Below are 16,134 nucleotides of genomic sequence, written 5' to 3'. Positions count from 1 at the left end.
CAGTTAGAAAGGAGAATTTCTCATTCGATCTTGGTAATTAAAAGCAGTTTTGCGCGGCGCCATAAAATTCATGTTTTACATCCTCTTCACGTGTAGCCAATCACCCTGTCAAATTGATAGCTAGAGGGGTGTGGGGGCGTCTAATTAATGGCATTTCGTTTTCAATACTCTGACATAAGGGTTATGATGTAACTTGAGGATGACATCAAAAGCAAGCCGTTTTCTGGCATAGCAGGGCAATATAATTAATTACGTGATACACTCTTGAATATGGCGCTCTTCAACAGGATATATTTAGACGTAATCAATATCACTTTGCACGACTTCATATCTGGAACTGATTTCATGGATCTGTAAACAAAAAAATATATTGGATGTTGTATTCAAACCAAGAGAATGTTTGCTTCGAGATTTAATCTAGATAATTTTATCGGTATCTCAGACTTCTTGATTTCATTTCTACCAAATTGAATGTTTCCATATTCAAAAGTAGTATGCTTGGTCTTTAAAAGCAATCCTATTTCGAAGTTGCGGGAAATTTATCCATTGTGCGCACAGCATCCTAACTCAAACCTTAAGGAAAATGGTGGAAGAAGAAATTCCTATATACAATTTTAATTGTACTTTTTCAAATCACATCGAGTTACTTAAGTTATTTTCGAAAAGGTGATTTTAAATGTCTTTGTAGCATGTATTGTTCGAATTTCAGTTTTATGTGATGTGTAGCGGCCCACTTTGTGTCGAGGCGCAAGCCTGAAGTTTGGTACTGCGTGAAATTCAACAAAAGCTTGATTGTTCTTATTCAGTGAATTATAGAGTTTTAATTTAACGATATCTTGTATGTTTCGTCCTCTGAATACAACCTATTATAAGGTTTCTTCAAGTTGGTTCCAGAACGAATGATATTTGAATGCACTGCGCGTGCTCTACCTGAATTACTGTCGTGGCTTTCGACTATGACCAATAGCAAAGATAATTAAAATAATAAAAGAAAGTTTGCAGGCATATCACATTTCTAACCTTCTTTGCCAAGTGGTTTACAATATTGAACACGCCTCCGGTCAATAATTTGCCATTCGATGACATGTTTTATGAGATCTATCTAAAGAGGTCATCGAGTAACTCGCGTGCCATGGTTGTGGTTGAATAATACAGTTTCAACTTCGACTCAACAATTATATCACAGTTCACAGCTCAGACTCGTCTTATCTTCAATAATTGTTTTGACTGGAATATTGTTGAAAATCTAGAATTTACGCAAACTGTTTTGAAAGTACTTTTATCTTAGGCAATGCAATATTTTTCTCGTACAACATATTTTCGTCGTTCGTCAACCGTCCCCTTCCCCCCCTCCCCCTTCCCGGCTTTCCAGCCCAATCCCAAAGGCTGTATTCAGTGGAAAGGACTAAGAGAGATTCACGATTTACGACAACAGTAAAACCGACATTCCCTCTCAAAAAGCCTCACTTTATGGGCAAAAGCTTATTACCCTATAACTTCCAAGGATTGCACTTGCATTTATATAGCGGAATTAAAAATAGACAGGGAATCCCCGACCTCTAAGTATTATTTTATGAGAATAGAATGATCTGATTGGCGAAGAAATCATCGCGTAAACAATTTGTGTCCACTGATTGGTCAGAAACGGACTGCTCCGATTTCGTGCAATGTCATCAAAATGTTATACGACGTCATAGTTACCGCGTGTCCGTCTAGCTTTGAGATCGGGGATTTAGTGGATTAGAAAAGGTACGACTTTTATGTTTTAAATGCACAGCTGAAATAACAGTCAGATTTGTTTCCCCTCCATAATTTTGCTGAAGTCGATATCGTAACTAAATGGCGTCATGTCGGAGTGCTGTGAGAAGTTATTGAGCTTTTAACCTAGGTAAACAATCCCGTGGCGCCGCTGCGATGTAAATCTCTTTGTCCTTCCACGCTTCCCTTGAAGCTTTTAACGGCGTACTTCCTCTTTACAACGTTCGATCCAAACTGAAGGACTCTTGCAGGAAATAGAAAATCAGTCGAGTGAAAGTGTAGTTTTGACTAGAACGCACGTCAAGTAACGGAAAGAGACGCAATCAGGAATTGTTTTGGTTTTATTCAATGAAAGAGTGCTCAGGGTCATGTTACGTTAATCGGAAGCTCTACTTGTTGAGCCTACAACACTTTCGTTATCACTACACAAGTTGCAAGCGTTTTAATCGGTGAATACTGATTCGTGTTTCCATGGTAGTTACTCCAAGTCGATTTTCATCCATGTTGTGGCACACAATATCAATATATGTCTACACCGGTCGTTTGACTTATCGGAACCATTGGTGCTTTGCCAAACAGGAAATCTGAACCGATAGGAATAACTGATGAATTGATTTAGAACGGCACGTTTCTATAATCCAGGTCTTACAAAGCGTTTCTCCAGTTTTCGATTTTTGAATAGTTAATCGTTGTTCTTCGGTTAGATATTTCTTTTTTCGTCGATCGATTTCTGTCGCTTGTTAAGGGATGAGTCGTTCCTTCGCGAGTTCATGTTCATTACAGTACGTAAACGTCATGATTTAAGTGTATGAACATCTAGCGTCGTAAGAGAATATGAGACTATATGACGATATTCTTCATTTTTTTAAATTTCTGTTCAGAGCGGGGATTAATTTTGGTTACGTGAAAAGAGGCCTTGGTGGAGATCTTGCATCACGTTCCACTGTGCCAAACAAAATGGTGGATAATGTTGAACCGACGATTAACACTCTTCTGCATGATAAACATTATAAACACCTTCTCGATGATGTTCGGGGGGACGAGAATCCTTCATGGTAAGTACGTTAATTTTGCGTAGCTCTTCATCGAGTGACTTGAGCCAAAGCGAAGCCATGTACTTTTGGGAATTATGTATACTATCACATGTCCATCGCTTCACTTCGATCAACGATTCACATACTGAAGCGTATCTGCATTTTTATTATCATTATTATTATTTTCTTTCGTCGTATCTCATCAATTGAGAAATATCTCTTCAACTTACAGATACTTAGAAGTGGATTTGCGTAGTCAATCAGTGTATTAGATGTTTACTATTTTTGGTCCCGATCAGGATCTATTGCTCAGGCTTGACTTGGAGTCGCGCCCTGTTGTTTTCGTTTCGTTTCCTGATGCAATATCATTGCAATAATACTCTGCAACTGTCTTCTTGACGCAAAACATACACAGGGCTGATGCCCTACTTATATTTTCACTCAGTGGATCGTTTTACCCCCTTTTTTTTTCTAAATCGACGAATGCAATGTCGACAAGATTGTTATAGATATTGGCTAATGAACTTGTCAAAGTTGACACGGTAGAGTATCGTGTGCGAATGAAAGTCACGCTTTCTTTGGATTTTGTCAGTATTCTGTCACGTGAATATCACACGCGGGTCAAACTTATGAATGCATCTTGTGAGTGCTATAGATCACGTCAAGTTAAAATCCACAAGCGAATTATTTCATCAGAAAGGTGAACTTAAAGTATTAAAACGATTGGGACTTCCTTGCTGTAAATAATAAGATGGACCGTAGGATCAAATCTGAAAAACCCAGGTTAGATTCATTACCTCTAGGAAGAGCAACTGTGTAGCAAATGCTTTTAATTATTATTTGTTCCATCTTTTAGAAACACATCCAACTTAATGTTCAAATTATAACTAAGTGGTATGTTAACTTAGTCACAAGGTAAATGTGTTTGCAGGAAAGATTCTACATGATAAACAATCACAAAACACTATTGCACTGCATCCCTCACTTTGTGTTTACTGTTGAAAACTACTGTCGTAGATTTTCAGGAAAACTGCATTGAGTTCATGGGGATTTAATTTTTCTGGTAAGGGTCTTTGAAAATTCCCTAACCCACCCTTGTTAAGTTTTGCAGCCAAAAAAAGTTGCCATAGGGTAAGAATTGGGTTTAAATGCCCTCTTTTTCTTTCTCTAAATTGAACAGCATTTGACATTTTATTGAAATCATCTTTTGGACATTAGCCCTTGTGGTTGCAAAACAACATGATATCACCATCAGAAATAACACTCGACTTTGTGACAGCCCAAATTACCTATTTTGGTTATACTTTGATTTTCATTATGAAACAAGGAGGAAAGTGTTTAATCTGTTGAAAACTTAATATTAATTTACAAAATGATATTTTGCAATATACTTTTATTACAGTTTTTTTCTCGTCCCACACCTGTGGTCACAAAGGTGTTCCAAATTTGGTTGCAAAGTTCAACTTGGCAATGCATCATACCATTTCGACCCTTACACTTTTCATATCTGATCAATGATTCTCTCCTTTGGTGGAATGGATTTCCTAGCAAATTAGTTTAGGAAATATGGTGTTACACAGTTTAATATTGAGATCTAATTTTAACACTGATGGACTTTTCTCTACTCAAATTAAAACTTTTAGGCGAAGTTACTTTTTCATCACCTCTGAGAGGAGGTTGGGGTTAGTTAATAGCCAATCCTGTGTGACTCTTCTTATTTAAATTCAACCCTCAGACTCCCAAGATCTGATTGTGAATATTTCTCTCTAGCTGCTACATATTTCTTTGTAAGTTAGGTACAAGAATTTGGTTTTAGATCAAAATATTAAGTATAAAAATTCTCATCACCTGTTTTAAGGATAATATATGGATATTATTGGGAGAAGTTACTTGTTAATCACTTCTGGGAGTAAAGGTATATCAAGTGTGAAAGTCAGTTTTGCTATGGTATAATTCCAGCCCTCTCTTCAACCTGACTTCCAAATTCTGCCGCTATAAAAAGTGACAAGTGCAGTTGTTAGTATTGTTGTGCAAGCTCGTTAGTTATCCAGTTGATTGACTGACGTGCCACTTATGCTGAGAGAAAGGAGCTTGTCAGTTTTACAAGGCTTTATTTAGTGATGACTTTGACAAACTTACTTTGCAACCAAACAATACTTGTCAAACCAGTGTGGACTTGCCCAAAACCACAAGCGAAATGCAACATCAGCAACTTTTTTAGTGATGTTCTTAAGTACTACTTGTGCAAACTCCTACATCTAGTGGCAGAGTATTGTTTATCAAAGAATTATGTTGTACATGTATGACTTGTTTTGAGGCATTTATTGAAAGCATCAAAGATTTTTACTAGTTATCAACCAAATGGGTGACAAATCATATGTTGGTGTAACTTGAAGGGTTTTACAATCTTTGTTTGACTGAATTTCTTCATTCTCTTTAATTGTTTTGAGGGTAAACAAATTGAAGTTGTTTTTTTTCCTTTGTTGTGTAATTTTTTGTCAGTACAAAAAAACTGTGGTCAAATGCAGGAAGTTGTTGTTTTCCTCTAGAAAGTCAGGAAGTTCATTAAATAGCCCAAGGTTAATGACAATTTTTTTTGTCCTTATCTTACCTTATAGCTGTCTATTGTCAGGTATTAAAAAAAAAGTGTGTTGCCAATTGAGTTGTTATTTATTCAAACATGCTCTCATGAAAGACATGTTATGAAAGAGTTAAGTCAAGAAAGTCTTAAATAAGGTGTTTACTGCTAGAACAGAATTTAAAGTTTGTTTTCTTGCCAAAATCCTGAAGATCACCTGTTGCTAAGTGGATTAAATTTCTTTTGTTGTCTGATGAGTTTAACTTAGCAGTAGTATTACATAAGAGATAAGAAAAGTGTCAGATAGTGTTGAGGCCTTCCAACATTCATCAGATTAACTTCTTTGTTGTTAGAAGTCAAACTTGCCTAGGTCAACAGTGGTAGATATCAGGTTTCTATTGTGTCTTATTGTTTTTCTATAATGTCAGTGGTTGCAGAAACAATGGCTTTTGTATTTCTCAGTTAAATTTGGCACAATAACAATAGTTGGCAGAGGTGATGAGTTCCGCTGACACAAATATAATGGCAAGCCGGCACCTTTTTAGCTTAGTCAGCTTAGAGAATTATTCAGTTTCACTAGTTAAAGTGAATTTGAAACTTTGGATCAGTTCAGTAGTAATACAAAGCAAAGATGTCATGTACTCTGGATTCAGGCTTTCCAAAAATGATGCACTGGGACAAAGATTTATGTCACAGGTAGCAGAGTCGATCATATTATGCAGCTTAATAGCAGCCATAGAAAATTTCTGGTACATTTTCACAGCTTTGCTTGTGCTTTGCTTTTTGTGAGCTAGCTTAATTTAAAAACATGGTCCAGTTTCATGAAGGGTTTCCCAATCCAAAGCTTCTTAATACCTGCAGTATTCCACAACATCTATTAAATGTGGTAGTTGATAAATTTCTGGTTAGTTATAGGTTTGATTTACAATTTCCTATACGGTAATGTACTTTAATCTGTAAACAAAGAAACTGCAGTCGCGAGTCATTTCAACAAAGTAGTCTCAAATACAGCATTTAGTCATGTTTATTAGCCACCTTTGTTAAACAATAGTCCTTAGTAAATTTGTCTTCAGGTGAACTTCTGATTGGAGGTTAACAACAGATTTTCAAACACATGAATTTTAACAAGGATGAATAATATTATTTAAGAGTGAGCCACATTAGAATCTATATTGTCCTTAGAGTAAAAGTGGCATTTGTTGTTGTTGTGTAATGCAACTAACCCTTTCTTACTTTCGTTTTCAGTTTTCTGTCTCCACTGGAAACAGGAGAAGGTAAGAAATACAAAATTTGAATACTTGTTTGTTTTCTTCGCTTGAGTATGTTGCAATCAGCTATATCAGTGATCTGTTTTGAAAGTTGGCATAAAACCAAAATGAAAATATTATCTCTAGTAATGTTAGTAGTAAATTGCCACATTTTCTGAGTACAAAGCAGCTTTGATTTTGTATCAAGTGGAGAAATACGTTTTTATGTTTTGTTCTGATGAAAAGGGAATTTGAACAAATGTGTGCTGTGTGAGTGACTAATCTGTAAGTGGATATCCGGAGTAGTTATATTTTTGTTTTTAGGATATTGGATAATTCAGTAATCTGAGATAACATGGCAAATATACAAGAAAACAATGCCATGCACCTTTGACCCCTTTGCGGATGTTTCTGGATGCTAATCTTTACATCTAGTGTATTGTTTGCAAGTAATTTCCTACAAGTCCAAGGAAAGGAAAAATTGAGCTGAAAACAAAGATTTTGTGAAATATTGCATTCCCAGCTGTAAGATATTGCATAATATAAAATCCAACTCTTTGTCTTGTGATCAAATTTAGAGCTGTGTTGATGAAAATTCAGAATTGTGGTGAAGCCAACAACTGCAGGTCATCCTCACAGAATTAAAAGAAATTTCAGTCTTTTTGCTAAAATGTTTGCTCTTTTTTTTTAATTTTTTTTATTTTAGATTCTCAAGACAATTTTTTGCCAAGTGATATGAGGTCATATGGCCAGCCATTCCCGGTAAGCTGAGGAATTATTCCGTCATTTTGTAGCTGTAGTCTTTCCACACAAGTGTTGTGTTACCCTTGCGTGGGTTGGTACTAGGATACATGTAGGATTTCTCTGATTTTTCTTCTTTTTGTTTGTGTTTGGCCCAAGTGAACTTTCCATTGTTTTGAGGAGAATGTTGCTGTAATTGTACATGTATATCATAATTTGAATCTTGATATTGTGGCTTACTGTGTCAAGCAAAAGTGGAACTGATAGTATTTGCCATAACAAAGGAAATGATATCAAATTAACACTGTGATTTTGGGCAGTTGAGGTGAATCCACATTAAGTCTGTGATATTACATTAATTCAGTTTGAGTCCACAAGGTTACAACTTTTTCTCTATTTTTTTTTCTCAGAGAAGAGATTTAAACTATAACAATGTGTGCTGTACAGTTAAATTCATTTCTATTGTTTCTTGCTATAGCTGTGATTAGGAAATGGGACACTTATCTATTTAAGGGATTGAGAAATAACTCCATATTGTAAAACTTTTGGAAAGCCCTTTCTCCTTTACTAGAAAGGAACAGCATCTCAACATGTCACAACATCCCACCTCCATCTTTATATTTTTAGTAGTTTTCAGGCACTGTTGGACTCAGTGTTGGAAGCCAGCATTCACTAATTCATGCACTTAACTGGAAGTAACGTTTCATGACTTAAATGTTGTGTTTGAATTTTGTATTTACACCACAGTACATACCAAGTTCTCAGGCACCAGTGGATTTGCCGACATCTACCAGCCCCAATCCCCCAGCTTATCCACACAATATTCCACAATCTCCTGGCCTTGTGTCAGTGCACAGGAACTCTTCTTCTATTTCTCCAATCAATACTGCACATTACGAGACTGTAAGTGGATTCTTGGTTTGAAGTGATTTTACAGTCACTGTGATTATTTTTCATCTCGTGTATTTTTGAGCAACAGTTCTGAGAAGTTCCAAGGGGAACAACCCACAAGATTGCATCATAAGCACAGCATGTACTTGTTTTCAAAATTGTTACATTTACATTTGTAAGCTCTTCGATCTTTAAACTTTCTTATAAACAGTCATTTAGGGATATTGCTTTTTTTCCTAAGTATTTAAGTCTTAAATTTCCACATTATTGTGGTAGATGTACGCATGTAATTTTACTTAGGACTAAAATTGTCTTTAACTGCTTGACTCTCCATTATCTGTGAAACCTTTGATCCCTCAGAGTGACAAGCATCAGATTTCTTCCCACAGTATGCATCATTCATTAAGATCTTGAGAACAAAAGAAATGATTGCCAATCTAAGAAGCTTTGATTGTTAAACAAATTCTCCTTGTCAGTACCAAAGGAAATGTATAGAGAAGAGTATGGAGAATTTGGATACTAATATTAGGGGGTGAAGGGTTTATCAAATGATTGCTACAAATGCAGGATGTCAACAGAGATACTTTACTCTACAGTCTAGCACATACAGTGACGCCTCCACTCCTGGTACTCCAGCAACTTCATCTCCCAACATGGTGCACACCTTCATGCACCCTTCCCGCTTACCGCAGATTCCCAGCACCACAGAATACCCAGGAGAATTGAATTTCCAGTTATCTTTTGGCCCTCTGACTGAGTCAGCCTCCAAGTCTGCCACGTGGACCTACTCGGATGTCTGCAAAAAGCTCTATGTAAATCTAAACAGTTACTGTCCAATTAAGTTTAAGACATCTTGTCCCCCACTACCTGGGACATACTTGCGAGCTGTTGCGGTATTCAAGGGCTCCACTAATTTGCATGATGTTGTGAAGAGGTGCCCCAATCATATGGAGAACTCCAATGATGGTAAAAATCTCCTTTATTAAATGTAGCTTAAGACCCATCTGTTATTCTCTAGCTTGAACCTGTTTTAGGTTTAACTAACCACTGTTTTAACAAGTAACACAGTTCATGTATGTACAAGTAATTGTTGATAACAAAGTTAGGACAAATGTATGATTTCCTTTTGGTAATATATTCCAGTTACCAATTGAAACAATGACAATTAATTTTTGCATTCCTTGGTATGATGGGTCATACCATGGTCATTTGGGTATATCAAAATACTCTGGTATTGGTTGCTTCATCTTTTGACGATGTCCAATTTTTTTAATAAACTAATTCAATAAAAACAAATTATCTCAAAATACCCTCCACCAATGCAGCATCACAGTTTCTTTCAAAACTGAACCTCTTCAATCTACTTTCTCTTGGTTCTTTGTGATTTTCAAAGCAAATGAATATTTTCAAATGAAATAAATCGTTTTTGGTTTCTTGCTATGTAAAGGCTCTGCTCCAAATGCCCATTTCATGCGGAGTAACAATCCTGCTGCCCAATACCACGCTTGTCCTGAGTCATCAAGACACTCCGTCATTATTCCTTACAGTGGCCCACAAGGTGAGACTAGTTAAGATGAAGATCATACTTGCATACAGTTCATTTATTGCTGTTAATTTTTTTTGCAAAACAATGTGAGGTTGGGACATGAGAGGTGACTGAGTTATTTTGGAGGTCTTTTGCGACAAACTGAATATATACATGTATGCTATGTTTATGACTACTTTTCTTGCTGCAGTCATATCTGTACATATCTAGGCTACCCTTAATTTGTTACCTGAATTATGGGCAAAATTGTGTTGCAAGGACGCATGTTTGAACAAAACTTCTCCCTTTAAAATGCAAAATTGTTTACTCTCAGTGATCCTGTTTGGGTGCAGTCATTTTCCCTCAAAGTGCCTCTGCATGTTGAGGTTTGTATGGATACAGAGAGAGTATGAAGAACTACACATGTAGTCACAATTTGAATTGCAGCCTGGAAAGGAAGCAGCATTGGTTAGGGCAATGAAATCATCCAGATGATATAACATATTCACTTCATATACTATAAGTTTGGTCTCTAAATCTGAGCTTTACCTGATAGCACACTCATTTTATGTTTCAGTTGGTACAGAGTATGTTACCGAGATGTTTGCATTTATGTGCTTCTCGAGCTGTGCATCAGGGCCAAGCAGAAGGCCAGTTGAAGTTATCTTCACACTCGAGAGGGACGGACAGACTCTTGGCCGACGTGTAGTCGAAATAAGGGTGTGTGCTTGTCCAGGGAGGGACAGAAAATCTGATGAAAGGATTGCATGTGGTGAGCCTAGTTCATCACAAGGAGCCAAACGCCCAAGAAAAGGTGAGTTTTAATGAACTTTCTTTTTTACCAAGCACCAGTCAATGATCAAGGCAAAGGATTTTAGCTTTTCACAGTCTGGTTTCTTGAATGTAAGGAACACGTCACTTTTCAGACTTAAGAGTAGAACTCAGAATATCAAATGTGAAAGAGATATTCTGTTTGTTTTATAATTTGGTTCACCAGAGTTTTGAATTTTGTGTCTTGTTTAGAAGTTGTTCATATACCAATTTTTGCATACATGTTTACCAGAAAATTTTTAATTGCTTCAGGGTCAAAGGGTCCTATGTCAAAGAGAAGGAGAACAAGCTCAAGATCTCAGGAAGAAGAGTTCACAGTTACCGTAAGTGGAACTCTCAAATAATAGTCATTTTATCCTTGCAAGAAGTAAATGTTGATCTTATAGTAGATGTCTTAGATCCCTGCTTGAAAATTGAGATGCCTTAGTATATAGCCATAGCTGAAATGATGAGCTCAAATGTTTAGACACTTTAGCAAGATGTGCCAATCGTGGTTGCCACAAAAATTTTAGTAGACACCACCAAAATTATGAAAATAAGTATGATCTATCCACTTTGTTCTCAGTTGTTTTTGAAGTGATATCTCTGGTAAATTTATTTAACCCCCAAGATCTGATTGTTAATTCTCCCCTGTGGCTGCTACACATTTCGTTGTGAATTAGATGCGAAAATTTTGGCGTAAGATCAAGATAGTAACTTTTATCTGATAAGTTTGAGTGTTCTCATAGCTGTTTGTTGGATAATATATTGATATTGTAGAGAGAAGTTACATAGTAATCACAGCCCTGACTACCATCTCCACATATCCTCGTTGTATAAGTAGTAAATGCAAAGAAAAACCTAAAGGCTAGTTTGACAAACATACCTGAACTGGTGTAATTTGCATAGTAGTGCTTCGTGGTCAAGTTTTTGCTTTCTCTTGTCGTAATGGTTTCTCCAATGCTTTTCATATCTCTTTGCAGACAAAAAATTATCATGTCTACGAGATTCTGCTGGACATGAAGGAGAAGCTGGAAGAGAAGTTTGAAAGTTGGAATATTCAGAGCCCAGATCACTCAATGTAAGTAATCGGAGATCCTTTTAGGAATTCTCTGAAATGTTCATCATACAAATTTTCATCACCGGATATTGGTCCTCCTTGCGACGAAATAGCAAATAGAACTTAAAAATTCATTGTATGTCGCGAAGCAAATTCTTTGTCCAAGGTCAGTGAAAGGGCAGGCTGTTGTTGAGTAAAGTTTATAGGAAAATTTTTGATAGTTTTTAAAGTGAATGTACAGTAAAGCGACGGAAAATAAACTTGTTCCTTTTGATAGACTTCTCTGTAGCATGTTTTAACTTTTTTTCTTCATCGGTCGATTTCTGAGCGATAAATTTTATTTGGTTTTAGAAGCCTTGGCCATGTTTACGCTTTATCGTTTCGACATTTTGAACCGTGTGCTATCAGTGTGTTTACAGCGTTTCAAGAGCAGTTTTTTCTTCTCGCTGTTTTTATTACACGCAACAGAACATAAGGAGTGATTTGGGTGCAATGAAGTAAAAAAGATGGTTCGTATTCGTCACCAACTTTTACAATGAGGAACAAAAATGAGAAATTGCTTTGGGTTAGGGTTAGGCTAATTTCTGTCCTCGCTACTTCGCAGTCGAATGGTGTGCTAAGTTGTAGAGAAATTATTAGTGAGCCAAGTTTTGAACTTCTGTAAGCTCATTAGTGACATGCAAGATAAAGGTTCGCAAAAAGCTGGTGAATTATGAGCCAAATCGTCGAATTCAGAAAGTTGTCGAGCACAAGAGGGTAACAGACAAAACTTTTGCTCCGTCAGCAGCTTGATAATCCCATAAAGCTCCGGTTTGGGGGGTTTTATTGTAAGGGAAAGTCTTGCAACTGCTATTTTAGGTCTTAGTGAGACAACTTTTTATTTCTTATAAAAAATTGTTTGGTTGTTGTCGTCGTGGCAGTATTGAGAGAGATTTTCCCATTCCTCGCCTCGTTCACCATTACAATGTGTACATTTGACCGGATTAAGTGAAAGAAAGGGGAAACGTTTGAAAAATTGGTTTATGTCTCTTCATACAGTCTGTCAAGGTCTTTGGGAAACTTTAAAAAAAACATACACCCATTTTTAGGCTTCATGAGACCTTTTTAAGTGGAACAAAGAATGTTTGTAATTAGATCGTCCAAGATTCCCCGGGAAACCAACTACAGTGAAAAAGTACTTTTACTTTTAAAATGCGTTGGTGTTCAATCACGGTTTCTTTCTTTCCAAAAAGGGACTTTCCCTAAAGTATTTCGCAATGCTAAGTTTTTGATTTCCTCTGTGGGCAGAACTCTATTGTCCCACCGCGAATGAAGTTTTAAATTTCGCTGTACAATAGGGGAAGAGTATATCGCGACAAGTTGCTGGCAGTTTTTCAGCTGTACTTTAGCCCTTCCCTGTGTAGGCTGTTGACCTCAGATCGGAAACAATAGCTTTTAATTGTATCTTCTGCTGTAAGGTGAAGTGGTTCCTTAGTCAGCTCATCATGATTTCAAAACATGAACACGCGTTCCAGCAGGTGACTTGTTGACATCCCATATAGTTAAATTTAGCTCCAACTACTTTGTTGTCAAATTGTGAGTCAGAAAAGTCTGTTTACCTTAACTTACTCGCAAATTACGTCTCAACATGTTATTAACATGAGATCATTTGTCACTTATGCGAGACTTACTGTAAAGTGACAAAGATCTGTCTCAACAAGAATCCTTTTTTCCGATACATGTTGTTTTTGTGTTTTCGGTTTTATGTTTTTAACCGGTCGTGCATGTGCTTGTGTGTAAAGGAATTGAAAGTCATTTTGTCCTCTTTCAGGGTTTTGAGTACATCTGAAGACGAAGGTGAACAGCCGTCGACGTCCAGTAGTCCAGGGGCCGTGTACAAGAGAACGAGTCTTGCATCCATGTGAACAACTGAAAGAGCAGAGCTCCGCTAAAGTGCGTACACTTGCGAGCTCGATAAACCATTCTCAGTAAATGTGTTAAATGTGATTTTTGTTATGTTCAGGTTTTTTTACGTTAATTTACTCAGGTGCTGAACTATGAGTGAATCAGAGTGTGTCTTTACTTCAAATTTCTTTTAATTTATTTCTTTTCGGTTTGTAATAGAAAGGTCAGCCGTGCTTTTTTTTGGTAGATGTTTATTCAGGTTATAATGCCGTTTTCAAAGCTTTGTTCATCCTATTTTATGTACGTTGTTTAAATACGAAATTTAATTCACATATCTGTTAAAAATTTAGCCCTCTCCATTTCAGAGGTTGCGTGAACGAACCTCAGGAGAGTAATTTTTACGCTAGCGCATCGTTATGGGAAGGAAGCTTCGCTTGTAACTTTGATACTGATTTATTTGGAAAAATCCTATTGAAAAAAAAATATATTTAGGGAGGCTTTGGTTTTACAGAGCGATCTCTCAAAAACTCGAATAAACGCCACGCGTGAAAAAATCAATCACATTTAGTGATCAAAGCTCTATTAATTTATATCTAAATGTCTTCTTTTTGGAAGACAAATCACATTTGGTTTTACAAATGTCTGATTCCTAGAAGGATCTTATGTGTTTCTATTAACGCGAAAGCTATAAAATGACGCATTTCCGAACGTTAATGGCACTACCGGTTTTGATTGCCTTTTTTCTTTCATCCATTTTGTAATGCTACCAATTTTTTCGTTATACGCAATTGCTGTGAATTTCTCGCGCAAGATGGCGGCAAAAGTTTGGGCCAAATTTTTTCGTAGTTAGGCTAAGCTATTAGGTATTTTTCCTTGAGTACAAGTTACTAAAGTTGAATTTTTCTAAAGATGGAGAAACGCCCCCAATTCTTTTCCTTTGATTTGGTGTGCAATCAAAATACTTTTGAAATGGTTGTTCAGATCATTTTGCACTTTGGATGAAGTCATCACTTTGAATTTTTCGCTTGTATACCGCCTTCTTTGGCCGCCATTTTGCCGAAATACAGTTTTGTTTAATTCATTTGTACTAAAGGATATATTTTGTTTGCATAAAATTGGTTATTATAAAAAGCTGGCTTTTAAGAGTAATATTTTTTTCTATAATGATTTTTATGTTTGCTTTCGTCCAAATTTTAACTCCTTCTCTCCCTGACAAAGCGATGGTTTAAGGTTTTGGAATCTCTTGCCGCAAAATCAGTTGTGTTGGCTTTGAAACGAAAACCATTCACTACTTTTATGTGATGTTGTAATTTTTTTGAAATGTGTTCTTCTCATGAAATTACCTTTGATCTGCATTTTGGTTTGTCGTGTTAATTTTAAGGAGTGAAGGAGTTAAATCATTAATGGTGAGAAATGCTATCTTTTTATTGATTCTGCAGTTCTCGAGAGATAAGAAGTTTCCGATAGTAGAGCAGTATATTGTTCCATAAGATGAGATCTATTTTGAAGGATTTCTGTCTTTTTCGAGAGTCTTGTAGGATTTCCTACCTATGTTTGTCTTCCTTCGTAAAACAAACATTCTTGTAGTTTGCAATCATTTTAATTACACGTAACTTGCCTGGAAGTCGTCGCATACGCTCGCTCGCTGACTTGGGTTTTGCAATGGGTCTTTGATCGAGGTGTCATTTTATAGAGCAATGAATTAAAATCGCAATCTTAAAACTTACAGTGTGGATCTCTGACTTGTTTACTATTGGCATAAGTAATGCTCTCCGCAAGTAACGAGTCCCGTATGAAGATTAAAGCAAGTTGGTTGGGCGGGACGGGCGAGTCGGAGATGTTTTGTTTTATGTCGCAATTTCTGCGATGGTTAACCCATCCTATTTGACTCCAGGTATGGATGGACGTCCCTCCAATTTTTTAGGACTTTTTCTCGGTTTCAGACGTGAAACAAATAAATTGAACGAGACTGAACACGTTTCGGCTGAGCCATAGCGTGTCAAATTTGACTTATAAAATGTTCATATTAGGTTTTGAACATGGAAGGAAAAGCGCTTATTTATATTACCATGAAGATACGCAACTCTTCTATGTGAGCAAAACATTTGTAGGTTTGGTGTCTACCTCTAAATCAATTTCCCTCGATGAAGCGATGAGTTCAAATCTGTTTTCTTTTGCCATTACTCATCGCAAAGGAAACCTCTATGTTTCTCTGCGTAGGTTTTTGGTTATTTGTTATTGTTTCCGAGGATGATTATCCTAATCCTTCATAAATTGAACTTTAAGTAGCCGTAGATAATCTCATATAGCCTTGACCTCATCTCACGGAAACATACGGAGGAAATCACTCCCTAGCTTACGATAAACAATACTCCGACTTGTATGCGTGTGAGATGGACTGCGCGGTGGAGGGGGAGGGGGGCTGGGGGAAGACGTGCCTTCATAACTGTAGAAATTCATGCATGTGCAAGTCTAAGCTTATGAATATTGACATCTCATGGAATTGACAGAAAGGTGAGGCTCCACCCTCTTCCCTCCACCCCTTCGGATAATTGCTCTCTCCCACTCCTGGTAGAAAACTTTTTGGAGTAGGTTATACTTTATCG

At 36.8% G+C, this 16,134-nt stretch overlaps 1 protein-coding gene across 10 annotated transcripts in view; it reads left to right on the top strand.

Annotated features, from left to right (window-relative positions):
- Nucleotides 1–15,254, top strand: part of LOC131777817 (tumor protein p73-like) — a 45,462-nt gene extending 30,208 nt beyond the window's left edge. For 4 of the 10 annotated variants that reach the window (XM_059094163.2, XM_059094160.2, XM_059094161.2 and 1 more), the window contains 10 exons: nucleotides 2,640–2,813; nucleotides 6,616–6,644; nucleotides 7,324–7,379; nucleotides 8,106–8,261; nucleotides 8,846–9,215; nucleotides 9,697–9,807; nucleotides 10,352–10,588; nucleotides 10,858–10,928; nucleotides 11,568–11,665; nucleotides 13,455–15,254. In XM_059094163.2, coding sequence (XP_058950146.1) covers nucleotides 2,716–2,813; nucleotides 6,616–6,644; nucleotides 7,324–7,379; nucleotides 8,106–8,261; nucleotides 8,846–9,215; nucleotides 9,697–9,807; nucleotides 10,352–10,588; nucleotides 10,858–10,928; nucleotides 11,568–11,665; nucleotides 13,455–13,548 — 1,320 coding nt within the window. In that variant the 5' untranslated portion in view covers nucleotides 2,640–2,715 and the 3' untranslated portion in view covers nucleotides 13,549–15,254. Of the gene's footprint in view, nucleotides 1–1,690; nucleotides 1,750–2,091; nucleotides 2,208–2,402; nucleotides 2,541–2,639; nucleotides 2,814–3,481; nucleotides 3,576–5,917; nucleotides 6,067–6,615; nucleotides 6,645–7,323; nucleotides 7,380–8,105; nucleotides 8,262–8,845; nucleotides 9,216–9,696; nucleotides 9,808–10,351; nucleotides 10,589–10,857; nucleotides 10,929–11,567; nucleotides 11,666–13,454 lie in introns of those variants that run through there. The other 6 variants (XM_059094164.2, XM_059094159.2, XM_059094162.2 and 3 more) reach the window with 6 other exon arrangements.
- Nucleotides 15,255–16,134: the final 880 nt, after the last annotated feature.

Source organism: Pocillopora verrucosa, chromosome 12 (genome assembly GCF_036669915.1).
Source record: "Pocillopora verrucosa isolate sample1 chromosome 12, ASM3666991v2, whole genome shotgun sequence".
Classification (NCBI taxonomy): domain Eukaryota; kingdom Metazoa; phylum Cnidaria; class Anthozoa; order Scleractinia; family Pocilloporidae; genus Pocillopora; species Pocillopora verrucosa.
The sequence above is the reverse complement of the archived record's forward strand: the minus strand, read 5'-3'. Positions and strand labels throughout refer to the sequence as shown.